Source organism: Rhinatrema bivittatum, chromosome 1 (assembly GCF_901001135.1).
Source record: "Rhinatrema bivittatum chromosome 1, aRhiBiv1.1, whole genome shotgun sequence".
Classification (NCBI taxonomy): Eukaryota; Metazoa; Chordata; class Amphibia; order Gymnophiona; family Rhinatrematidae; genus Rhinatrema; species Rhinatrema bivittatum.
In genome coordinates, this window is record NC_042615.1 from 17,943,793 (window position 1) to 17,971,406 (window position 27,614).

At 48.9% G+C, this 27,614-nt stretch overlaps 1 protein-coding gene across 2 annotated transcripts in view; it reads left to right on the forward strand.

Moving 5' to 3' along the window:
- The window catches only part of SLC25A31 (solute carrier family 25 member 31), a 281,298-nt gene that overhangs the window by 228,312 nt on the left and 25,372 nt on the right, over positions 1 to 27,614 (forward strand). For both annotated transcript variants that reach the window (XM_029589803.1, XM_029589892.1), the window contains one exon: positions 14,590 to 14,715. In XM_029589803.1, the coding sequence (XP_029445663.1) occupies positions 14,590 to 14,715 (126 nt within the window). The remainder of the gene's footprint in view (positions 1 to 14,589; positions 14,716 to 27,614) is intronic.

Sequence of the window (27,614 nt, forward strand, 5' to 3'; positions counted from 1 at the left end):
CAAGGGTAAATATTACACTGGGTCCTAGAATACCAATACACCACCTACTGAGGAAACAAAACAAACCAGATTGCTATAGATCCCTATGCTAGCAGAATCTCTCATAATGGTCACACACACAGAGCAGAGACGGACCCTCACCAAATACAGAATACAAAATAAAGGAGCACAAATTAGACAAAAACTGAAATGGAAACCCCAAGAAGCCAGACTGTGTATTAACAATGGAAAAATAGAACCACCATTCCTCATAAAACAAATAAAATCAAGAAACAAAGCATCAGTTATAATAGTAAAACCATACTAATAAAGAATATTTTAAAACTACTGATAATAGAATTTCTATTAATTAAAATCATACATTTTTTACAATTTCCCAAACACCAATAAAATATTTCAAAACAGCACATATATCAAATAACACCCAATAATTAAAACTAATAAGGATTTTAAAAAGCCCCTGCTGTCCATACGTGGGAGCTCTTGATTTCCAGTCACCCTGATATTGTCCAGGATTAGGAGGTTATCCTCTCTCACACAGACTCACATGTCCATTCTCTCTCACACATACACTGTCACATACATACACATTCATGCTCTTATACCCACCATAACCTCTCGCTCTCACAGACACTGACACACTCTCAGGCTCTAAGACACTCTCTACCCCTCCACACACACCCCCCACACAAACTTACTCCCCTGGATTTTCTCATACACACTCTCTCTGGCTCCCTCACGGACACAGGTGATACTGGGTGGTGTGTCCCTCACGGACACACCACCCAGGCAAGCTTCCAGTCATTCTCACACACTGAAACTGACCCCCAGGCAGGCTCCCATTCATTTTCACACCACTCCCTCACCATCCCCCAGGCAGGCACCAATTCATTCTCACACACACACATATACTACACACTGGCCGGTACCTATTCTCACAAATACAAACCCCAGGAAGACACCCATACATTCTCATACACAGACACACCCTCAGGCAGGCACCCATTCATTCACACACATACACCCCTAGGCAGACTCCCATTCATACACATGCACACTAAAGGCAGACCCCCTCTCTTTCTTTTGCCAGCAACCTCAGAGCCTCTCTCATTCCTCTGCTGCCACTGTCACTGATGCCGCATGGCTATTGGGGAGGCGCTGATTGCTGCTATTGGCACTGAAGCCCATTCTGCTGCCTCCTCTGTGCAGGCCCCGTGGGTTTCCACTTCCTCCATGTTGATCTCGTACATTGTGAGATCCGCATAGAGAAAGTGCTACTCTTGCACATTACCAAAGATTACATGTGCCAATCAGTAAAAAGTAATTTATTTCTTTTTTTTTTACCTTTGCTGTCTGAACTTAGTTTTCTAATCGGTTGGTCACAGGCTTTTTTGTTCCACCTCCCCTTTCTTATTTTATTGACAATTCCTTTCATATTGTCTTTTTTTCTATTTCTTTTCTCTCCATCTGTCTTCTTCCCTCAAACATTGTCAGGTTCTCATTCTCACATGCTTTCTCTCTCTCTCTCTCTCACACACACACACACAGGCTGTCACTCTCACATGCTCTCTCATACAATCATTCATACAGTCTCTCTCTTGCAAATGCTGTCTGACTCTCACACACCCAGGCTCTCTCTCACTCTCTCATGCTGTCTTGCTCAAGCACAGGCTCTCACTATCACATGCTGTCTCTCGCACACACATACAGGTTCTCACATGCTGTCTCTGCAAACATTCAGGTCCTCACTCCCACACCCAATCTCTCAACGCACCTCATACACGCAACCCAATCTCTCAACGCACCTCATACATGCACACAATCTCTCAACTCCTCTCATGCACACACTCTACAGGCCCTCAGCCTCTCTCTTACCTCTGGGCCTCCTCTTCACGGGTCGCTGCAGGACGGGCTCTGCAGCGGCCCTGATCTTTTCGGACTGATCCACGGTGGAGGCCTTCTCCTCTTCTCACACGCTGTAACGACGCTGCTCCTCTTCTGCACGCGGCTGATGCTCCTCCCCCTTTCTGCCCGTGCAGCTCCGGCAACATTTTCCTTCCGGGGCCGCGTGGGCAGGAAGGAGGCGGAGCATCTGCATGTTTCGACGTGACCTTGATCTTCAGGCCGTGGTGAGGTGAGCTCCACCACGGCCATGCCGATCTTCCTGCTGTGTGTCCGCGGCACACAGCACAGCGATTCTTTACTGCTCAGCCGCCAGTGGGATGAGGTCCACCGGCGGCCGCATTGGCTCCCAATTGCCGGTGTGTCACGTGCACCGGGCTTGCGCGACACACCGGCACACCTCAGGCGACACAGTAAAGTGTCGCGACACACACTTTGGAAAGCTCTATTCTAGAGTGAGGAGGTCATGTGATAAACTTGAAAGGGGGTAGACTCAGGAGTAATCTTTGGAAATATTTATTGACAGAGAGAGTCGGGGATGCATAGAACCGCCTCCCAGTGGAGGTGGTGGAGACAAAACAGTATCTGAATTCAAGAAAGCATGGGATAAATACAGGGGATCTCAAGGAAATGATGGGAATTATAATTCTAAATTAATTGGACGAATGGGCAGACTTGATGGGTCATACAGTCTTTTTCTGCCATCATGTTTCAATGTTAATCAAGCATTTGCTCATATTGTGTGGTAGAACGTTTAGTTTCCTTTAGAATGATATATATGGTCAGGAGAAAATTATTATGTTTGGTACTGTTGTGCTTTTATGTTCAATATCTTTATTAAAAGGCAACAATAAGAAACAATAAACACATCCTTCAAGTTCCTTATGTCTGGTATATAAAGATAGTTTTTCATGTATTCCCCCCTCTCTCTACTGCTCTTTATTATTGCTCCAGTGGAGATTGTAAAAAAAAAACCCACTATCAATCTAGCTCCCACATCATATATAGTTCCATCCGAGGTTCATCCGAGGTCAGCTGTCTGGGACTTGATATAAAAGTCAGTCATTGGAATGTCATGGTCCACTGTTTAGAATCAGACTTCTTGTTTTAGGGGACAGCGTTTGTAAGTATTTTTCCCAGACTGACAAAAACCTAGTTAAACGATGAAAAGTGTATTTTGAATCCATGTATTCCATATACATCATTTCTTGTAGCAAGTTTCTCCATTGCCAAAAAGTTGGCGCATTTTCACGTCTCCAACATGTTAGGATGGTTCTTTTGCCTACAACTTAGGCCTGCTGAGCAAACAATTTGTCCCCCCTCGATTTAAAAATCATTACCCAAGTAATATCTAATTGAAGTTTCCCATTATTATTGTGTTGCCCGTTTTACTAGCCAGTCTAATCTGTTAGCATTTTGCAGTCTGTTTCTTTTTCACGTAGATAAGCAGCTGAATAAGCCATGCTGTATGGGTAAGTCCTCCGTGCCACTAAGTGGCGGAGCTCTCAAAGTTGAAATCTTGTCTTTGATAGTGAGGTTTGCCTGATGCCACTCTGCCTCAAGTCTCCTCAGTCTAATTTTTTCTGCGCAACTGAGTGCGCGGAGCTCTCTACTTCTCCTCACATTTTACTGAAAAAAAAAAAAAATAATAATATATATGTATAGATATACAAACAAAGAAAAGAAGAAAGAAAATAATAATAATTTGTCAGGAGACTTGCCCTCATGAGATCTTCTAAACATCTCGGGGCACCCCCTTCCAACCGTTTCGATGCCTTCACTTCAACCTCCTCGGTGAGCCTACCAGTTTACCTGGGCCGGCACCGAGTGGAGACCAGGGGAGGGGCGCTAACGCTGAAGTCTTATCAACTCACCGGCAGGTAGAAGAACTGATTCTATCCACCGGCATGCCGAGGCTTCAACCCCTCCTTTACATTAACAGCCGGGAACCCCCATCGAGCCATATTAAGGCCCCTTTTTGGTCTGACCTCCTTGGTAGCCTCCCGGTTCGGCTGGGCCGGCACCGAGTTGAACTCCCACGGCACCGAGGGACAACCCAGGAAGTGCGCAAGAAGGCGGCCGCCCATCGACCAGCACGCCAAGCCATCGAAAACGCCGGAGGATCGACGCGCCAGCACATCAACGCACAGATGCGTCTGCCGGCGCATGAACGCGCCCGCCGGCACATCGACAGCACGTCTGCTGGCGCATCCGCACACCAGAGCATCTGCTGGCACATCGAAGCACATCAAAGGCAGGTGCGTTCACAGGCATGCCACAGCATCCAACGGCACACCAACGCGTTCCCGATGCCAAAAGCCTGACACATCCGCGGGCACATTGATGTCTCCGTAGGCACGCTGATGCGTACGCTGGCTCAGAAAATTTAAAACATCAAAAAAAGAAAAAGAATGAATAACAAGGGCGCTGAAGCAACCACGGATACGCGCAGCTAAAGAACACACATGGGGGCCTCAGAGTACGAATGTGTGCCTAACGAGTGCGAAAGCCCGAAATGGGCATGAGCGCGCAAAAAAAGAAAAAACCACTGACGCATACCGGGAGCACCAAAGCTCCAAACCAGACGCTGGTGAACTGTAGCCCAATGCGTTCTCAGGCATGTTCTACAACTTATGAGTATACGGTCCATCGCCACACCATCTCCGTCGATGAGTTGATCCATGAGTGCATCCAAGACTTGAGGGCGCGCTCGCAGGGGCACCAACGCGTCCACATAAATAATACGACGAGCCCACCGGCAAGCCACCACACTGCCATGTCTGCTGCCTACCTGGCCAATTTAGTGCGCACCAACACGTGACTATTCGTCGGCAGGTCAGCCTTACATTGCGGCGCCAACCTCATGCAATAACATGGCCAAGTGCCTCACTGCCAAACCAGCTACATCCCATGCGATGCATCTGCACCGCCATACATCATGGGTCTGAGCTTCGGTGCCATGGATCCTTCTCTTTAAAAAAATTTAAAAAAAGGAATTCTGCTCTGTACATACAGGCGACTTTTAAGGATCAAGGACCCTGCTATGAGGGCATGCATGGCCTTCAAGGACTCATACTGCACCAAAAGGCTACAATTCCTTTACACTGCCACCGATGAATCCTAACTCCGCAGATGTTATTCGACAGTTTTCTGCGGCCACTGACTTCCCTCCGCCGTCTGCCCATACAGGAACCTTCTTCAGGAACTCCTATCCGGAGTTCTAATTTCTCAAGGAATGCTTCTCTGCGCTGTGACGAGTCTCTCCTTAGGCGAATCTGTCTTACTGATGCGCACTGGGGGGCGGATTTTAAGAGCCCTGCTCGCGTAAATCCGCCCGGATTTACGCGAGCAGGGCCTTGCGCGCCGGTGCGCCTATGTTCCATAGGCCTACCAGTGCGCGCAGAGCCCCAGGACTCGCGTAAGTCCCGGGGTTTTTCGAGGGGGGCGTGTCGGGGGCGGGGTGGCGCCGTTTTGGGGGCGGGCCCAGGGGCGGGGTTTCGGCCCGGGGCGGTCCGGGGGCGTGGCCGCGCCCCCGGAACCACCCCAGGTCGTGTCTTGGTGCGCTAGCGGCCCGCTGGCGCGCGGGGATTTACTTCTCCCTCCGGGAGGCGTAAATCCCCCAACAAAGGTGGGGAGGGGGGTTTAGATAGGGCCGGGGGGGGGGGGGGGAAGGTGAGGGGAGGGCGAAAGCGAGTTCCCTCCGAGGCCGCTCTGATTTCGGAGCGGCCTTGGAGGGAACGGCGGCAGGCTGTGCGGCTCGGCGAGCGCCGGCTACACGAAATCGGCAGCCTTGCACACGCCGATCTAGGATTTTAGCGGCTACGCGCGTGTCTGCTAAAATCCAGCGTACTTTTGTTGGCGCCTGATGCGCCAACAAAAGTACGCGAAGGCGCGCTTTTTTAAAATCTACCCCTGGGTGTTGCCCATATTACCAAAAACAAAAACAAAAAAAAAAAACCAGGCAAGGGGTGTTCCCCGCCTACGGATGACTGGCTTCCTCTCATATAAACTTAAAAAAAAATAAATAAATAAAAAATTCTCACTTTCCTCCAGTCCCCTGGCAAGGGGACATTGAATGTCTTAGCTTTTCAATGAAAAGGCAATTCAATACGCTCTACTACATACGTCACTGGAGAAACTGTTTTTCTGGGATGTAGTCTTCCACATAGGAGTCCAGTCTCTAAAGTTTCTCTCCCAGAACATTGGATACTTCACGATACCTTCTTTATTTTATATGAAGATAAGCACACTGTTCTACTGAATGCTGACCATCCTGGACTCCCCGCATTCTTATGGAAAACACACTGGCGATCACAATCGAGTCTTTTACTTAAAATATCCTCTTGCCAATTGCCCAACGCAATACGATAGCAAATTACGTGCAAGGAACATCCTTCTTTCACCTATGGGCACGGAAACTAAAGATCATGTCTCTGTCCATAGCTGATTCATCAAACTTGTTATCGAACAAATTTTTTATCTATATCGTCCTACTGACCCACCGGTGTCGACTTCAACCTTCAAATTCGCAGACAGCTGCAACCGCTCTGCCTCACCTCTCTTCTACCCTTTTCCTCCTCCTTGGAAGGATGGCTGCCTTCGCTGCTGCCTGCCGATACCCTCGGCGTCTCCAAGCCAGCATGGGCGTCCCCTTCCGCCATGCTTCTTCCTGAGGCCTCCTAGGGCAAGCGCGCACGCCTCCTACATTTTTGTATACGTCATGGCGGGAACCTCGGGGCAGCCTCACCGCAAGACGTCAGTACCTCAGGGGTATTTAAACCTCCACTCCGCTCCAATTGAATGTGTTAGCAAGGACTACGGTTTTGCTACTCTGACCGCTTCTAAGCTGCTCACTTGGATCCCTCACTGCTCTTCGGGGTATCTCGCTCCTACAGAAGTTCCAGGTACCCGCTCCTCTGGGGTCTCTCCCTTCTACTTGCTCTCCGGAGCTACTCTGCCTAACTTTAAGGACACCTGCTCCTCGGGGGTCCTGTCTGCTTTTTTTCAGGAACCCTTGGCGCCCCTAGGTACTCGCTCCTCGAGGGCCTATTCTATTCAGGGTATCCTGCACCTTGGACCTCTGGTTCCCTGCTTCATTCAACTACTGAAGGAAGATATCAACACTGCTACTCTGTGAGTACCTCTACGCTCCAGCTCTTCTCATTCCACCTTCCAGGTTCACGGTCTATCCTGCACTGCGGAACACTACCGGACCTTTGCTACATCTGGGTGAGACTATCATCTACAGAGACTGTTGAGCTACTGGAATTCCGCTGGACTACAGTGCTGTCTGTTCCTTGGGCAAGATTCAACTCTACTATTGCAGTTAAATAAAGCTTTCCTTCCTCAGTGTCTGTTTACTAGAGTCTAGCCAATTGTTGTGGTTCCCCACGGCGCCCCTCCCCATGGGAGGAGTTATCTCCACTTCGACCAAGAGTCCACAATATGCCACAAACCCAACAACTACAGCCTCCGTCAAACCGGTATAAGAATTCTCAAAGAGAATCCCGAATGAAGAACGAATCCTCGTCACCAAGGATTACACGGTGGTACTCCGTTTCAATGACATAGTATCCGCATCTTTTTCCTGCCTGACCCACTGCCTGTCAGTGGTAGTTCACCCTGGCACCCTTGCGATCAGTCTTCTTCTTATGGCTTGATCCTCATTATTCGTGTATGCAGAATCCCATCTACAACACTCACATGAACCTTTCAGTTCATGGTAGACTTCTTTCGATCATGCAGGTTAAAATCCTCCTTCATCCTGAACCCGGAAGGGACTACCAAGGGCCTCAACATGTTGAATCCTCTCCATTCTGGGACTCAGGACATCTTCATTCTACCTCGTGCCTCGTACGAGACTGCATATGGCCTTCGCACTGGACCCAATGGAGTCAGTTTCTCATCTCCCTTCTGCTGCTGATGCACTCCACCTAGAAGCAGCAGAAACTCATAAGAGATGACAGAATACATCGGAGTTACCTACGGGCTTGCAACATTCCACAAGTTAAGCCTCTACCGTTTCCCTGTTTCACCCACTTACGGTTTTGCAGACTATGCCTACTCACAGTGGAAGCTACACATTGCACAACTGAAGCTTCGGGCCAGACCCGCTCTTCAGACATTCCAGAGAACCCTTCATACACGTATCCTTATACTCCGACCAAACAATCACGTTTTTCCCATTCTGCTTCACTACAACAGGATGACCGGGCCCGCATTCCTTACAGAGTTCCAATAGGAATCCTCGAGCAAAAAGGAAACAGATACATCTCCCTGCATCCCTATTATCCCTGAAATCAAAAACTTCTAGGCATTCACCTTTATTTTTTCATACTGGATTGGTATTCTCAGGAGGTGTCAACTTAAAAAGAGAAAACATGACATAAACAGATGCACAATTCCTTTACCATCTCGACTTCTTCGCATCCGAGTTTCACAATCTACTCGATCTATTTGCTGAAGCTGCCCATCTTTCTCACACGTTGCAGTCCTCATAGACTGCAAATGTCTACTCCATTACCGACCTTCCAAAACTATGCAAACCTACATCGCCAAGGGCACATTCCTGATTTTTAAGGTTCAACCACACAGTCATGAGATGCCCTCCCTAAGGCAATTGTCGTTGATCCATCAACCCCTTGGACAATGTCCAACGCCTACTCGCCCAAGCGATATTTTTCTGCACCGTTTCACCCATTTAAATTTCACGCTTCAGACCCTAGGTCCGGTTCTCCCCGGAGCTTGGACTTTTTCTGCCCTAGTCGCAGAACGCACTCTGCTTCGCATACACTACAAAAAAAAAAAAAAAAGAAGAGATTAAAATTAAAAAGAAAGCACTGCACCTTTGTGCGTGTCTTACTATAATCGCCGGTCCACCAGACCGTCCCCAGTCTTCTTCCACCTCCTTTTTCCGGAGTTTCTGATCAACTTCAGCTCCGACATCTCTCAATCTAAGTCTGCTCTCTATCCACTCTCCTATGGCTTCATGTCGGGGATCTTACGTCTCCAATTACGACCCGATAGACTATAATTCCATGAGACAAACACACAGTGATACAGCACTTTCATGCTCCACCGCGTGTACCCTTTCACGCTTCTCACCAATGTCCATCACCTAAAGGCAGCCTTTTGATTGCCTCAGCCGGGCACATGGAGCACTGCAACCCATCTTGGGCTGCCCACCCTATTGGTTTTTTCACCAGGACAGAGTTGCACTGCTTGCGCATCCCGCCTGTCACACACAGTTGCCTGTTTGTTTCTACGTCAACCAATCCACCGCCTCATACTTATCGTCCATAAGATATTTTGTAACCAGACATTTGTTTGCACAATGTTCAATCCTTGACTACAAAGCCCAAAACTCTTCGTCTCCTTCATCCTGATTACCCGACACTGCCTGTCTTCTATGACACTCTCTTGACTTGGATCTCTGAATGCCATCAGCAGCATTCGAAGACCCGATCACCACCTATCTCATAACTCATGTCCTTCCTACACTGCTTCATGGACACTCTCCATAAATGACCTACCCTGGTACTTACATCACAAACCCAGGATCCTCGCTATATCTGATGACCTCCCATTACTGCTTACAAGTGACTGTGGATAACTCACACGGGACACACACGATCCCATTGTTATGCATATCTAGACCACTAAGACCACACCATAATAAAACTGTCTGCCTGGAGTCTAGACCTTGAGCACACTTTTTCCTGTTTACATCAGGGACACATGCTATGTGCTACATGTTGCGATCCCAGTCGCCAGGCTAGCGACCGGGTTCTTACCTCTGTGCCGGCTTCCCCGTCCCTGCCGCGCTCCTCCAAACTCTGGGCCTGCCCGGCCGCATGGCAGCGGCGTCTCCCTCGTGGAGACGCCGTCGAGGCCCAATTCTGGCTCCTCCCCCTGCCGGGGAACGCGCATGCGCGCGAGGGGACGGCACTTGTAGGTCCAGCACCCGGAAGTGTTGAACCGCCCCTTTTCTGACGTCAGACGCCTGCTGGCTATATAAACCAGCCTCAGCCTCTCCTACCTCGCCTTGCAACGAGGTCGCTCCTGTGAGTGCTTAGTTGCTTCCCTGGATCCTGTTGCTGTTCCTTGCTTCCTGCTTGTTCCTGTGGCTCCTGCCGTGCTCCGTTCCTGTCTGTTCCAGTTCCGCTTGCTCCAGTCCTCGTTCCTGTGGCTTCTGTCGTGCTGCATTCCTGTCTGTTCCAGTTCCGCCTGCTCCTGCCTCCATGCCTGCAGTTCCTCTCCTGCCTTTCCAGCATTCTTCTCTCCTTGTCTTCAGCCAGCCTTGACCACCGGATTCCTGCTCGACTCTCCTTGTCTTCAGCCAGTCTTAACCACCGGATTCCTGCTCGACTCTCCTTGTCTTCAGCCAGCCTTGACCACCGGATTCCTGCTTGACTCTTCTTGACCTCAGCCAGCCTTGACCACCGGATCTCCTAAGTCCCAGCGACCCGGACCCCTACGGGCTCCTCCTGGGGGGGTCTCGGGTTTCCAGGGCGAACGCTTCCTCCTTCACGCCAGAACCGTTCTGCCTCCCGGCTCCTTTCCCACCGACTGGAGTCCGCTCTCCAGTCAGCCGGGCCAAGGGTCCACTAACAGACTTTTCCCACAACACTACATACGCTCAATACTTCAGCTGGGGACTCCCATACAGCATGGCTAATTCAGCTGCTTATCTAAATGTAAAGAGAAAGTTTGCTTACCGTAAACGGTGTTTTCTGTAGATAGCAGATGAATTAGCCATGCTGACCCTCCCACCTCCCCAGACAATTTTGTTACCTTGCACCTTGTCTTGCTTTGATATAGACTGAGGAGACTTGAGGCAGCGCGGCATCAGGCAAGCAGGCGCACCTCACTATCAAAGACAAGATTTCAACTTTGAGAGCTCCGCCACCTAGTGGCACAGAGGACGTACCCATACAGCATGGCTAATTCATCTGCTATCTACGGAAAACACCGTTTACGGTAAGCAAACTTGCTCTTATCCTGGCTGGTGGGCGGTAATATATTCCCACTGCTGCACTTCCCCTTTGCCCTTTGAATGTCTATCTATAAGGATTCCAAAGTGCAGTTTGTGTCCAGCAAAACTTTATCCTGCTTTACTCTATGCCAGTGGTTCTCAACCCTGTCCTGGGGACCCCCCCCAGCCAGTCGGGTTTTCAGGATATCCACAATGAATATGCATGAGAGAAAATTTGCATGTTATGGAGGCAGTGTATGCAAATTTTCTCTCATGCATATTCATTGTGGATATCCTGAAAACCCGACTGGCTGGGGGGGTCCCCAGGACAGGGTTGAGAACCACTGCTCTATGCCATCCATAACATATAGTGCCACCCCTCCACCAATTGTATCTGCCTGTAAAGAAGTCTATCTCAGGACCCCCCTTAAAATAACAGAACCAGGCATTTAGTCTGGTCCACATTAAAGGACACTCTGAAATGGAATCTTGGGCCAGGGTGTTTGCCTGAGCTTGGGGATAAGAATGCAGGCTCTGGAGGGAACAGGGAGACCTCAAAAAGGAGAAGGAAGCAGGGACTTTACCCAAACTACTTTTGTGTAACTGCTACATTTCTGTTCTAAGCACTGCTGAAGTAAGCATGCCTTTTGTTTGTTTTGTCTGTAAATAATAAAGATTTTAGTGCAAGAACATCTAGAGTCCAGACTCCTCTGTATTCTGGCAAGCCAAGGGCCACTTCTACAGTGTTAGATATAGTGGTAGTAGTGGGATTTCTGCTCTAAGCACCTGCATATCAAGCACACATTGATAGCTGAACATTAAATATAGCAAGCTAAAGGGGATAGCACTACCTACTACTAGGTGATTAATGTTAGTGAATGACCAGCAATAGGACTAAAATTAGTCAATCATCAAAATCAGAGTTAATTGAATGTTATTTTAAGTGACCAATTGATTATTTTTTATTTTTATTTATTTATTTTTATAGCAGTGACAAAATCAACAAACAAGCTCAACCATACAACACCAATAGTCACATTTTCTTATACCCACAAGTGTATGTACAGTGCAAATAGAAAGAACTGATTCCACAAATACTGACTTCCAGCCACACTCTTTTAGGCCAGAAAACAGCGATGGAGAAAACTCCAAAAACTCTACATACAGTTAACCAATTGATTATTTTAAAGGCTTTCCTCCTAATGGGGGGTGATAATCTACATATCAAAAAATAAGAATGAGGTAGGAATCAAACTATTAACTAGTTGCCCAGGAACTAGTACTCTGCCTTCTCAGAACTGAGCTTGTAAGGGTCATTTACGTGATCTAACACTGGCAAACAAATATTATCTTTTACTTGCTTAGAGAATCAGGAATCTTTTTTTTGTCTTAAGATTTAAGTGCTTCTTTCCAGCAAATCCAAACAGATGAAGGTTCCACTGTCAACACAAAACATGGCAATTGCTATGTTTTATGCTGAAGATGTTCAAGTTTCAGTAGAAGAAATATGTAAAGAATAACATGGAGCTCCACTCACAGGCTTTACTTTACAGGCATTATAATATAGAAAAATGGTGTTTGGTATCAGCAAAATTTGGACGAAAAATTCTCCAAGCTGTAGTCAACTCACTCATTTAAGATAATGTTTTTGTGAATCCCAAGATATACATTGGGATGAGAGTATAGCAGAATGGAATTTTTTCTTACCATCAATTCTTGTTCCTTTTACTCTCAAAACCAGTATACACTGTCCCTGGGGCTGATGCAATATCGTGTGCTTAGACTAGCACACAGGTTAGCCCATGATTGGACATGCACTTTGGATATGATAGGCTAACAACCAATGCAAAAAGGGGATCAGTGCATCCAAAACGCATGTCCAGACACACTCGTAGCTAATAACACTCATCACATGTAAATGCCATGTAGATGAGGCTATTAGCTTTTGCCCCGGATGCAAAAAGTCACCGTGCGTCCAATGCACACGTTTTTACACGTCAAGAATTAATGCCAGCCCCGGAGCTGGCATTAAGTCTTGGCATGCATCAAGGACTCAAAAAAAAGCAGAAATTACTGCTTTTCTGTGGTTCCTCCAGATATTAAGTAGGAGAATCCACAGGAAGCAGCATAACAACAAAAAAAAAATCTTGACAGTGGTCAGGTTAAGAAAATGGATGCTTAATTTACAAGTGTCAGTTTTCCTAAACCCTGGCTATGCGTTCATTGAGCGTCTGTTTTCCTAGCCCGCACATAGCCACATCTCCAAGCGCCTGATGCCATAGACAAGCTAGGGATGCACAATTTATCTCTAGCACATCCTTTTTAGCATGACAGCTCATTTGCCTATTGCATCGGGCACCCAGGAGAGGGGAATGTGTGCGTGTTGAGAAAACGTGTGCCTAGTTTGGACGCACATTTTTTCGCGCTTGATATTGTATTGGCCCCTCTGTCTTTTAAAATTTTAAATATTGTTCTCACCAATGTTCACGTTATTAAAGATAGCTGAGTGGGTTATTATTTTAAGCATATAGTCTAGTTCCATGCTAGGAGAGTTCTCACAACTGAGGCAGGAAATGGCTAGCACAGTGATGTCAGTAGAGGACACAAGATCAGCTTGAGACTGCAGACAGGGAGGAGCTATTGGTCTTTCTGCAGCTGAACCCAATTGATGGTAAGGGAAAATTCCATTGCTTTGTATATCCAGATATGTACACACAAAGAGCCAAGAAGAGAAGAATCAAATGTGAAAATCACATGTTTTGACTCTGGTTATAAGGAGAAGTAAAAGTGAAAAAATACAGCAATAAAACTACCGTGTTTCCCCGATAGTAAGACACCCCTGATAGTAAGACGTAGTGGGAATTTTAGGGGGGTCGGCTAATGTAAGACATCCCCCGAAAGTAAGACGTAGTAAAAAAATTATTTTTAAATACCTGTCGGAGGGCCGCGTGGGTCCAGGCGGCTGGCGGCGGGAGCCGGGTGGTCGCGTGTTACCTAGGCCTCGGGCGGGTGGGCGCTTGTTCCAGGCGGCGGCGGCGGGGGGGGGGGGGCGGGTGGACGCGCGTTAAATCTAGGCCGCGGGCGGGTGGGCGCTTGTTCCAGGCGGCGGGTGGACGCGCGTTAGTTCGAGACGGCCGGCGGGCGGCGGGTGGTCGCGTGTTAAATCTAGGCCGGGTCGCACAGGCGCGCATTCATTCACTGCCGGTGGGGCGCCCCCACCGGCAGTGAATGAATGCGCGCCTGTGCGACCCGGCCTAGATTTAACACGCGACCACCCGCCGCCCGCCGGCCGTCTCGAACTAACGCGCGTCCACCCCCCCCCCCCCCCCCCCCCCCCCCCACCGCCTGGAACAAGCGCCCACCCGCCCGCGGCCTAGATTTAACGCGCGTCCACCCGCCGCCGCCTGGAACAAGCGCCCACCCGCCCGCGGCCTAGATTTACGGTAACACGCGACCACCCGGCTCCCGCCGCCAGCCGCCTGGACCCACGCGGCCCTCCGACAGGTATTTAAAAAATTCGACTGTTTTTCCAATATAAGACATACCCTGAAAGTAAGACATAGTGGGACTTTTGGGGGTAAAAAGAAAGTAAGACGCTGTCTTATATTCGGGGAAACACGGTAGAAATCCTAAGGTATACAATACCTGTTACTTTAGACTAATTTCTGTTACCAGAATGCTGCAACTTTTTATGGTGGGTTTTTTTTTTGTAGGGTATGCTTCCCAATCCAAAGGAAACCCCAATGATAATTTCCTTCCTCATTGCCCAAGCTGTGACAACATTCTCTGGTATACTGTCCTATCCCTTTGATACTGTTAGAAGACGAATGATGATGCAGGTAATGTTTTGTATATTTATTTTTTATATAAATCATGTTAGATGAAAAAAATATCAGATAAGTATTAATACAGGGCCCTATTTAATAACTAAGGTTTCAAATCTGCCACTTGGAAATTGTATTATTGTAGCCATAAATATATAAGAATTGCCATGCTGGGTCAAACCAAGGTCCATCAAGCATGCATCCTGTCTCTGACAATGGCTAATCTAGATCGCAAGTACCTGGCAGATCCTATAAAGTAGATCTCTTACTCACTCCCAGGGATAGCAATAGTTTTCTTTAGACCAGGGGTCAGGAACCTTTTTGGCTGAGAGAGCCATAAACGCCACATATTTTAAAATGTAATTCCATGAGAGCCATACAATATGTTTAAAATTAAATACAAGTAAATGTGTGCATTTTATGTAAGATCACACTTTTAATGTACAATAAGTCTCTGAAAATATTACACCAGGCCTTAAGACACCAATACATCTCCTATTAGGAAAACGGACCAAGTCAGGCTGCTATAGAGTCCTACACAGAAACACGCCAGCAGAAAACCTCACCTGAATCACGTGCTGACCCTCACCTAACATAGAATAAAGAAACCAAAACGCATAACAAGAAGCATGCAGAAAAAACTGAATTGGAAACTGCAACAAGCCAGAGTCTCTGTATGCAGTGTAACAAAGGATAAAAAGAAACCACCCATCCTTATAAAACAAATCAAGAAATATAAAATCATCAGCAGTAAAACTGTACTAACAAAAAGAACATATTTCGAAACAGCTGATGAGTGGAATATCCAATAATTAAAAACTCATATAAAGCATTTCCAGATACCAACAAAATATTTCAAAATAGCAGACACAAAGATCCAGTAATGAAAAATAATAAGGATACAAAAATTTTTTTGCTCTGCATACCTGGGAACGTTTGATATCCAGGTGTCCTGAGATTGTTCTGAATTAGCAGGAGGCGGGGTGGTTTGCTTGGAACTTTCTCCTCTCTCAGTCACATACCAGTGCTCTTTCTCACACTGGCTCTCAGTTACACACCTATACACACATGCTCTCAGTCACTCACATATACACATGCTTTTTCTCTCTCACTTATATAGGCTCTTAATTACACATTTACACACATGCTGTCTATCTTTTCATGCTTACACACACACACACAGGCTTTCAATCACATAAATACATGCTGTCTTTTTCTCTCACACACAGACTCTCATTCACATGCTTACAAACATGTCCTCTCTTTCTCTCATTTACACACAGGCTCTCAATCACATACTCACATGCTCCCTCACCTAAATCAGCTCTCAATCACACACAGACACACATGGTCTCTCTCTCTCATTTAAACACAGGCTCTCAATCACATACTCACATGCTCCCTCACCTAAACCAGCTCTCAATCACACACAGACACACATGCTCTCTCTCTTACTTATACACACAGGCTCTTAATCATACATACACATGATCTCTGTCACACACAAAGGATCTCAATCATACACACATACTCTTTCACCCAAACAGGTTTTCAATCACAAACTTACACATACAGGTTCTCAATCATACACTTACATTCATGCTCTCTCTCTCACAGGCAGGCTCTCAATCACAGACATACTCTCTTTCACATATACAGGCTCTCAATCACACACACAGGATCTCAAACACACATGCTTGCTCGCTCATTCACTCTCTCTGTCCCCCACCCCCACCCCGGGAACTCGCGGCAGCAGCAGCCTCCTCCCAACGCTAACCTCCTTCATTTTCAGCCCTCGCGGAGGCGAAGGCGGAGTCCCATCGGCCTCGGTTGAAACTCTCCATTTTCCTCCGAGCCGCGCTGCAGTCTTCTTCCCGTCGGACACTAGCGTGGCCTCTTCTTCCCGCGCAGGCACCCGATGCTCACCACTTCCTCTTCCGGGCCGCGGGAAGAGGAAGTGGTGAGCATCGGGTGCCTGCGCGGGAAGAAGAGGCCCGCGCAGGCACCCGATGACTCCAGCGCTGGCACCCGGCTGACACCCGATGACTCCCGCGCAGGCACCCGGCTGACTCCAGTCGTGCCGCTGCCGGCGTGCTCTCTTCTCCTCCCCAGCCCCCCGCGGCCCGGAAGAGGAAGTGGTGAGCATCGGGTGCCTGCGCGTAAGAAGAGACCACGCTAGTGTGGTCTCTTCTTCCCGCGCAGGCACCCGATGCTCTCCACTTCCTCTTCCGGGCCGCGGGGGGGGGGGGAGGAGAAGAGAGCTCGCCGGTGCCGCTGACTCCAGCTGTCCTGCCGCGTTCCGCCCGGGCTGACAGCATTTTAAGCCCGGGCGGCGGAGGACCGGGGAGCAGCTGGGTTAGCAGGGAACCACGAAGTGTGGCGACACTTGTCTGCGAGCCAGATGCAGCCCTCAAAAGAGCCATATCTGGCTCGCGAGCCATGGGTTCCCGACCCCTGCTTTAGACTATCTGGCTAATAATGTGTTAAGGACTTTTGCAAAAGTAGCTTGTTCAAACCTCCTTTAAACCCCGTTTTGTTACTTGTTACTCAAGCCTCTCCTATATCACCACAACTTCAGATCAGTACTCCAAGCAATCCTGTTCTCTAAGGTCGATTACTGTAATTCGATCCTGCAAGGTCTACCAGCCGTTACACTAAAACCTCTGCAACTACTACAAAATGCAGCTGCGAGAATTTTGACCAATACCAAGCGAAGAGATCACATCACGCCAATACTAAAAGACCTACATTGGCTTCTAGTTAACTTTAGAATACTCCACAAATCTCTCACCATCATCCACAAAACTGTTTACCACCAGACCCCCCTGGACCTGCTACACCCTCTCAAATTACACTCCTCGACTAGACCTCTAAGAGATGCCTATAAGGGATCCCTACATCAGAGCTTTCCAAAGTGTGTGTCGCAACACTTTACTGTGTCGCCTGAGGTGTGCCGCGCAAGCCCGGTGCACGTGACACACCGGCAAGTGGTAGCCAATGCAGCCGCCGGTGGACCTCATCCCACTGGCGGCTGAGCAGTAAAGAATCGCTGTGCTGTGTGCCGCGGACACACAGCAGGAAGATCGGCATGGCCGTGGTGGAGCTCACCTCACCACGGCCTGAAGAACAAGGTCACGTCGAAACGTGCAGATGCTCCGCCTCCTTCCTGCCCACGCGGCCCCGGAAGGAAAATGTTGCTGGAGCCGCACGGGCAGAAAGGGGGAGGAGCATCAGCCGCGTACAGAAGAGGAGCAGCGTCGTTACAGCGTGTGAGAAGAGGAGAAGGCCCCCACCGCGGATCGGTCCGAAAAGATCAGGGCCGCTGCAGAGCCCATCCTGCAGCGACCCCTGAAGAGGAGGCCCAGAGGTAAGAGAGAGGCTGAGGGCCCGTAGAGTGTGTGCATGAGATGAGTTGAGAGATTGTGTGCATGTATGAGGTGCGTTGAGAGATTGGGTTGCGTGTATGAGGTGCGTTGAGAGATTGGGTTGCGTGTATGAGGTGCGTTGAGAGATTGGGTGTGGGAGTGAGGACCTGAATGTTTACAGAGACAGCATGTGAGAGCCTGTATGTGTGTGTGAGAGACAGCATGTGATAGTGAGAGCCTGTGCTTGAGCAAGACAGCATGAGGGAGTGAGAGAGAGCCTGGGTGTGTGAGAGTCAGACAGCATTTGCAAGAGAGAGACTGTATGAATGATTGTATGAGAGAGAGCATGTGAGAGTGAGAGTGTGTGTGTGTGTGTGTGTGAGAGAGAGAGAGAAAGCATGCGAGAATGAGAATCTGACAATGTTTGAGGGAAGAAGACAGATGGAGAGAAAAGAAATAGAAAAAAATACAATATGAAAGGAAATGGCAAAAAAATAAGAAAGGGGAGGTGGAACAAAAAAGCCTGTGACCAACAGATTAGAAAACTAAGTTCAGACAGCAAAGGTAAAAAAAAAAAGAAATAAATTACTTTTTACTGATTGGCACATTTAATCTTTGGTAATGTGCAAGAGTAGCACTTTCTCTATGTGGATCTCACAATGTACGAGATCAACATGGAGGAAGTGGAAACCCACGGGGCCTGCACAGAGGAGGCAGCAGAATGGGCTTCAGTGCCAATAGCAGCAATCAGCGCCTCCCCAATAGCCATGCGGTATCAGTGACAGTGGCAGCAGAGGAATGAGAGAGGCTCTGAGGTTGCTGGCAAAAGAAAGAGAGGGGGTCTGCCTTTAGTGTGCATGTGTATGAATGGAAGTCTGCCTAGGGGTGTATGTGTGTGAATGCATGGGTGCCTGCCTGAGGGTGTGTCTGTGTATGAGAATGTATGGGTGTCTTCCTGGGGTTTGTATTTGTGAGAATAGGTGCCGGCCAGTGTGTAGTATATGTGTGTGTGTGTGAGAATGAATTGGTGCCTGCCTGGGGGTCTGTGTGTGTGAGAATGAATGTGTGCATGCCTGGGGGATGGTGAGGGAGTGATGTGAAAATGAATGGGAGCCTGCCTGGGGGTCAGTTTCAGTGTGTGAGAATGACTGGAAGCTTGCCTGGGTGTGTGTGTTTGTGTGTACGTGAGGGAGCCAGAGAGAGTGTGTATGAGAAAATCCAGGGGAGTAAGTTTGTGTGGGGGGTGTGTGTGGAGGGGTAGAGAGCGTCTTAGAGCCTGAGAGTGTGTCAGTGTCTGTGAGAGCGAGAGGTTATGGTGGATATAAGAGCATGAATGTGTATGTATGTGACAGTGTATGTGTGAGAGAGAATGGACATGTGAGTCTGTGTGAGAGAGGATAACCTCCTAATCCTGGACAATATCAGGGTGACTGGAAATCAAGAGCTCCCACGTATGGACAGCAGGGGCTTTTTAAAATCCTTATTAGTTTTAATTATTGGGTGTTATTTGATATATGTGCTGTTTTGAAATATTTTATTGGTGTTTGGGAAATTGTAAAAAATGTATGATTTTAATTAATAGAAATTCTATTTATCAGTAGTTTTAAAATATTCTTTTATTAGGATGGTTTTACTATTATAACTGATGCTTTGTTTCTTGATTTTATTTGTTTTATGAGGAATGGTGGTTCTATTTTTCCATTGTTAATACACAGAGTCTGGCTTCTTGGGGTTTCCAGTTCAGTTTTTGTCTAATTTGTGCTCCTTTATTTTGTATTCTGTATTTGGTGAGGGTCCATCTCTGCTCTGTGTGTGTGACCATTATGAGAGATTCTGCTAGCATAGGGATCTATAGCAATCTGGTTTGTTTTGTTTCCTCAGTAGGTGGTGTATTGGTTTTCTAGGACCCAGTGTAATATTTACCCTTGCTTTTTCACAGGTAGGGTTATTGTTGTTTGAGTCCTTGGTGTTATTACTGTTATGTTACAATGGGATTGCAGTATAGATTTTGAGTGTCTTTTTTACGAGGTTTTATTTTAGTTCACAATGTGCCTGGCAGTGGAAGGTGTTTGTGCTGCTGTTACTGTGAGGTGACACCAGTATTTGAAAATTTCTCACAGGACAAGCAGGATGGTTGTCCTCACAAATGGGTGACATCGAGGATGGAGCCCAACCACGGAAAACTTCTGTCAAAGTTTCAGGAACTTTGACTGGCCCCTACTGGGCATGCCCAGCACGGCACTAACCCTGCAGCCAGCAGGGGTCTCCCTTCAGTCTTCTTTTTTCCGCGCAGCAGTAGCCACGCGGTGAAAGAGCTCTTAACCACGTTCCTGACAGGAATTTAGAATTCGTTATTCTGAAGAAAATTTGCCCCTCAGGGGTCTCCCTTCGGTAAATTTTTTCGTCCGCGGAACTCCGGTAAGTTTTTGCCGTTGTTTCATCGACTTCCGTCGACTTTGGCCCTTGAGGCCCGCTGGCAGTCAACAGTCCCGCGGCTAAAATTTTGGCCTTCCGCCATGGCGTCGGGGTTCCGTCAGTGTCCGGACTGTACCCGAACTATGTCAATCACAGACCCTCATAGAGTCTGTGTTTTGTGTCTAGGGAGTGAGCATGATGTTCTGACTTGCACCAAATGTGCCCTAATGACACCAAAAGGTTGCAAAGCCAGAATGGAGAAGATGGGGCTCCTCTTCCATGTTCGCACCCCAATGCCATCGATTGCATCGACGTCATCGGAACCGGCACCGTCGAAGTCTTACTACCATCGACAGCCCTCCGGTGACCGTCCGCCATCGACGACTTCTCGGCCATCGACTCCTGTCCCTTCCCCTGATCATCGAGGAGATAGGAAGGAGAAACATCGCCATCGACATCATAAGTCTCGGCCCGTCGAGGAATCGACGTCATCGACCTCTGTACCGACCGAGCCTCCGCAGAAAAAGCCTCGATCAGAGTTGGCACTGTCCACTTCTGTTTCGCAGGCACCGAGGCAACCCTCACCCCTTCCGTGTTTGGGAGCCGCGATCTCACCAGTGATGGTGGTCCCTCCGGCTCAGCCTCACCCTCCCTCTCCCGTCGAGCCGGGTCTTGTTACCCCTGGTCTCCGGGCAGAACTGGACCGGCTGGTCCAGGAGGCCATCGACAAGGCGATGCAACGGTTCCAGCCTCCTCCGGCACCGACCCCAGCACCTAGAGCGGAACCGGCCACCGAGCCGATTGCAGCAGCACTGGCTCCGTTGCTAAAACGGATGGAAGCGCTCATGACAGCCCTTCCACCGGTGATACCTGTGTCACCAACACCGGCAAGACCGCTGTCACCGAAAGGTTTTTCATCAGGTGGAGAAACACTGTATCGAATTCCCCCTTCGGGAATTGATCCACCAAGGTCAGGTCGTCCCTCGCCACCGATACTATCTTCGGGGGCGATACGCACCTCTGCTCCACCGAGGTTTCCGATGCCGGCACCGATTCCATCGAGACCGACACCGGTTCCTTCGGTGCCCACACCGGCACCGATATCGACACCGATTCCATCGAGGATTTTCTCGATGCCCCCGGTGATTCCAGCCAATATTTCGGAGCCTCAACCTGGGCCCTCAGGAGTTCACCCTAGAGGGCCTCCAGGTCATCAACCAGATCCCTATGATACTTGGGCTGATGATACATCTACTGACACCGATGATTTGCCTTCACCACCCTCTCCTGCGGAGAGCAGAAAGCGTTCTCCCCCTGAGGACCTCTCTTTCATAAACTTTGTGAAGGAAATGTCAGAGTTGGTTCCTTTCCAACTTCAATCTGAACAGGATGATAGGCACCAAATGATGGAATTGCTCCAATTTTTGGATGCCCCGAAAGTCATCACCTCTATTCCCATCCATCAGGTTTTTCTAGACCTTCTTAAAAAGAATTGGGAATCTCCTGGCTCTGTGTCCCCAGTCAATAAAAAAGCTGATTCTACATATCTTGTACAATCAGCACCAGGTTTTCATTCTGTGGTCGTCGAATCAGCTCAGAAAAAAGCTAAACGACTAAAACCACATTCTTTCATACCTCCTACTAAGGACAATAAATTCCTAGATAGTATAGGTAGGAAGGTTTACCATGGAGCTATGCTGATTTCCAGAATAGCTTCTTACCAACTTTATATGACTCAATATAACAGAGTCATTTTAAAGCAAATGCAAGAATACGCTGACGCCTTGCCAGAGCAGTTCCAGCCTCAGATTCAGTCCCTTTTAAATAAAGGGTTTGAAGCTGGAAAGCATGAAATCCGAACCGCCTATGACATCTTCGATGCTTCTACTAGAATTTCTGCCACAGCCATTTCTGCTAGACGTTGGGCTTGGCTCAAATCATCTGACCTTCGCCCAGAAGTTCAAGACAGGCTTTCGGATTTACCCTGCTTAGGGGATAATCTGTTTGGTGAGCAAATTCAGCAACTTGTTGCTGAATTGAAGGATCATCATGAGACATTAAAACAGCTCTCATCTATTCCTCCTGACTTGCCTTCCAAACAACCGTCTAGGAAGGACTCCAAAAAGTCTTTCTTTAGGCCACGAAAGTATTATCCCCCATCTACCAAGCCTCAGCCTGCACGGTCCTACCATAAGACTCAGCCTCGCCAGGCTCGTAAACAAAAACCTGCAGCAGCTCCACCTCCTGGCCCTGCAGCGGGTTTTTGACTTCCACTTAGAGAGCACATGCCAGACCCCTCTTCCAGCCATACCAGTAGGAGGTCGGCTATACCACTTTCTAGAACAGTGGCATCGGATCACCACAGATCAGTGGGTGACAGCGATCATCGCACAGGGTTACCATCTCAACTTCCTGTCTCTCCCTCCAGACTCCCCACCCTTGCAGGCGTGGAGTCTTACCGATCATTCTCTTCTTTTAGAACAGGAAGCTTCTCTTCTCCTACAGTCAAATGCTATAGAACCCGTTCCTCCCTTGCAACGAGGCCTAGGGTTCTATTCCAGGTACTTCCTGATCCCAAAAAGGTCAGGGGGACTTCGTCCCATCCTAGACCTGAGGGTCCTCAACAAGTACCTTCACAAGGAGAAGTTCAAGATGGTAACCCTGGGCTCGCTACTCCCTTTGCTGCAAAGAGGGGACTGGTTATGCTCTCTAGACCTCAAAGACGCATATACCCACATTGCGATAACACAATCTCATCGCAAATACCTGCGTTTTCTAGTAGGCCAAAATCACTACCAATATCGTGTGTTATCTTTCGGCCTAGCATCCGCACCACGAGTGTTCACCAAGTGCCTCGCAGTGGTTGCAGCGTTTCTAAGGAAAGAAGGAGTCCACGTCTACCCCTACTTAGACGATTGGTTGATCAGGGCCCCAACCCAGCAACTGGCTCGGTCCTCCCTGACCCTAACAATTCGAACTTTGCTTTCTCTAGGATTTCTGGTAAATTACGAGAAATCCTACTTAGTCCCATCTCAAACCTTATCCTTCATTGGGGCAGACTTGGACACCTTACAGGCAAAAGCCTTCCTTCCTCATCAACGAGTCCAAGCCCTAGTGTCCCTAGCTCGCCAGCTGCAGTCCCAACACACAGCTACAGCTCGCCACTTCCTCGTTCTTCTGGGACACATGGCCTCCTCAGTTTATGTGACTCCCACGGCCCGCTTGGCCATGAGAGTCACACAGTGGATTCTGAGACTTCAGTGGACTCAAGCTCTTCAGCCTCTGTCCTCTATAATACGCGTCTCCAACGCACTCCGTCTGTCTCTTGCCTGGTGGATGAATCCATTCAACCTCCTACAGGGTTTGCCTTTTCTCCCACCAGATCCTCAGGTCATCCTCACTACCGATGCTTCCAACATCGGTTGGGGAGCCCATGTAAACGATCTACAAACTCAAGGGTTCTGGTCACTAGCAGAAGCCGAGCTCCAGATACATTTCCTGGAGCTCCGAGCAATCCGCTATGCTCTCAGGACCTTTCAAGATTGCCTATCACCTCGTTCAATCTTAATCCAGACAGACAACCAGGTGGCCATGTGGTACATAAACAAGCAGGGAGGCACAGGCTCCTTTCTTCTGTGTCAGGAAGCTGTGCAAATTTGGGCAGAAGCCCTCTCCCGCTCCATGTACCTCAGGGCCACCTACCTGCCGGGAGTAAACAATGTATTGGCAGACCAGCTGAGCCGTGTCTTCCAACCACACGAGTGGTCACTCAATCCTGTAGTAGCGACCTCTCTATTCCACAAGTGGGGTTACCCCCACATAGACCTCTTTGCGTCCCCTCAGAACCACAAAGTGGACAATTATTGCTCTCTCATTCGGAGCCAGCACTCTCGGCCGAGGGATGCATTCTCCCTCAAGTGGACGACTGGTCTGCTCTATGCATTCCCTCCTCTTCCTCTGCTGTCGAGGACTCTCGTGAAGCTCCGCCAGGACAGGGGAACCATGATCCTGATAGCACCGCACTGGCCACGCCAAGTGTGGTTTCCCATACTCCAGGATCTCTCCATCCGCAGGCACATTCCTCTGGGAAGGGACCCGCATCTGCTCACTCACAACGATGGATGCCTCCTTCATCCCAACCTCCAAGCCTTGTCCCTGACGGCATGGATGTTGAAAGGTTAGTCCTTCAGCCTTTTAACCTTTCAGATTCAGTTTCTCGTGTCCTGATAGCTTCACGAAAGCCCTCTACAAGAAAATCTTACTCATACAAATGGAAAAGGTACACATCATGGTGCATTTCTCAGTCCCTTGATCCCCTTTCCTGTCCAATCTCTAAGTTCTTGGACTATTTGTGGCATCTATCAGAATCCGGTCTCAAGACCTCTTCCATTAGAATGCATGTCAGTGCGGTAGCCGCCTTCCATAAAGGTATTGGGGGTGTTCCTATTTCAGTACAACCCCTTGTAACGCGCTTTCTTAAAGGCTTGCTCCATTTGAAGCCACCTTTACGTCCGCCGGCCCCATCTTGGGACCTTAATCTGGTTCTTGGTCGCCTTATGAAACCACCTTTCGAACCTCTGCACTCCTGTGAATTAAAATACCTCACATGGAAAGTGTTATTCCTTTTGGCTATCACTTCAGCTCGCAGGGTTAGTGAGTTACAGGCCCTAGTTAGCTATCCGTCCTACACTAAACTCCTGCAGGACCGGGCAGTACTCTGCACTCACCCTAAATTCTTACCTAAGGTAGTTTCGGAGTTTCATATTAATCAATCCATCATACTACCTACCTTTTTTCCCAGGCCCCATTCCAACTCCGGGGAACAGACTCTGCCTACCCTAGACCAGCGGTTCTCAACCGGTGCGTCGCGACACACTAGTGTGTCGCCAAGCACCGGCAGGTGTGTCGCGTAGCTCCCGGTCCCTCCCGCTGCTCGTTCTTCCCTGCTGCCGTTGCCGCCGGGCTATCAGCACGTTCAAGCCCAGCGGGAACGGCAGCGGTGCAAAAAAAAAAAAGCTGTGGCATCCGCGGCTGGCCTTTTCTTCTTCCCGCGCCTGCATTCCCCCCCCCCCCCCCGGACCCGGAACAGGAAGTGGTGCGCGGGAAGAAGAAAGGCCGTGCCGCAAGAGAACCCACGCCTCGCGCGCCATCACGGCACACATGGGGAAGCGCTGCTGCGGCCGTATGGCCAACCGGTCTTCCTGTTCAGGGGGGGGGGGAGCGGAAGCGCCGCGTGCAGCTTCCGCTTCCTCCCCCCAATGCAGGAAGATCAGCTGCCTCTCCTGCTGCCACCCGTTCTCCTGCTATCTTCGGGCGTCGGGCCGTATGGTCCGTCGATCTTCCTGCTGGGGTGGGGGAGCGGAAGCGTCGCGCACAGCTTCCGCTTTCTCCCCCAAAGCAGGAAGATCAGCTGCCTCTCCTGCTGCCACCGGCCTCCTGCTATCTTCGGGCGTCGGGCCGTATGGTCCACCAATCTTCCTGCTTGGGGGGGGGGGAGGGAGGAAGCGGACGTTGTGCTCTGCGCTTCCGCTACCCCCCCCCCCCCGACAGGAAGTTCGGACGCCCGAAGATAGCAGGAGTCCGGTGGCAGCAGGAGAGGCAGCTGATCTTCCTGCTCTGGGGGAGAAAGCGGAAGGGAAAGGAGAGAGGAGCATGAGCCTCCCGCGATCGATGGAATTCTTCCTTCTTGGCCTGCGGGGGCTGGAGGAGCAGCTACCATTTGTGCTGGGGGGGGGGGGGGGAGAGGAAGTGAGTGACAGAAAGAGAGAGAAGCAGCTAGCCAGCCTGTGTGTAAGTGAGAGAATGTGTGTGATTGAGAGCCTGTGTGTAAGTGAGAGAATGTATTTGATCGAGAGTATGTGTGTGATTGAGAGAAACTGGTCAGAGAGCTGATGTATGTGTATATGTGAGAGACAATGAAAGTGACTGCTCAAGGAGATGACTGATGTGTATGTGAGAGTGTGAGACAGTCAGGGATGTGAGTGTGTGTGTGAGAGAGAGAGAGAGAGAAAAAGCATGGAAGTGAGAAATCTGGGTATGTGAGAAAGCATGGGAGTAAGAAGCCTGGTGTTGTGGGGGTGTATGTGAAAGAAAGCATGGGAGTGAGAAGCCTGATTATGTGAGAGAGAGCATGGGAGTGGGAAGCCTGTGTGTGTGCATGTATATGAGAGAGACTGGTTGGTAAGGTGACGGTGTGACTGGTGTGTATGTGAATGTGAGAGAGAGAATGTGATTCAGGGAATGAGAAGCCTGTGCACGTGGAGAGCGAGCATGGAAATGAGAGAGAGACTGGGTGTGTGTGTGTGTAACAGAGAAAGTGATTATGGGAATGAGAAGCCTGTGCATGTGAAGAGAGTGAGCATGGGAGTGAGAACCTGGGTGTGTGTGAGACACAGCATGGGAGGGAGAAGCCTGTGTATGTAAGACAGAACATGGAAGTGGGAAGCCTGTGTGTGTGTGTATGCATGAGAGAGATCAGGTGACGGGTGTGTGTGTGAGAGAGAGAGAGAAAGTGATTATGGGAATGAGAAGCCTGTGCAGGTGAAGAGTGGGCATGGGAGTGAGAAACCTGTGTGTGTGTGAGACACAGCATGGGAGTGAGCAGCCTATATATCTGAAAGAGAACATGAGAGTGGGAAGCCTATGTGTGTGTGTATATGCATGAGAGAGATCAGGTGACTGGTGTGTGTTTGCGTGTATGTGAGAGAGAGAAAGAAAGTGATTATGGGAATAAGAAGCCTGTATATGTGAAGAGTGAGCATGGGAGTGAGAAAGCTGGGAGTGTGTGAGATACAGCATGGGAGTGAGAAGCCTGTATATCTGAAAGAGAACATGGGAGTGGGAAGCCTGTGTGTGTATGCATGAGAGAGATCAGGTGACTGGTGTGTGTGTATGTGGGAGAGAAAGAAAGTGATTATGGGAATGAGAAGCCTGTGCATGTGGAGAGAACAAGCATGGGAGTGAGAGACTGGTGAGTGTATGTGAGAAAGAGAAAGTGATTATGAGAGTGAGAAGCCCATATATGTAAGTGGAACACGGGAGTGGGAAGCCTGTGTGTGTGTGTATGGCTTGAGAGAAACTGTTCAGGAAGGTGACTGGTGTGTTTGTCAAAGACTGGGAGATGATTGGTGTGTG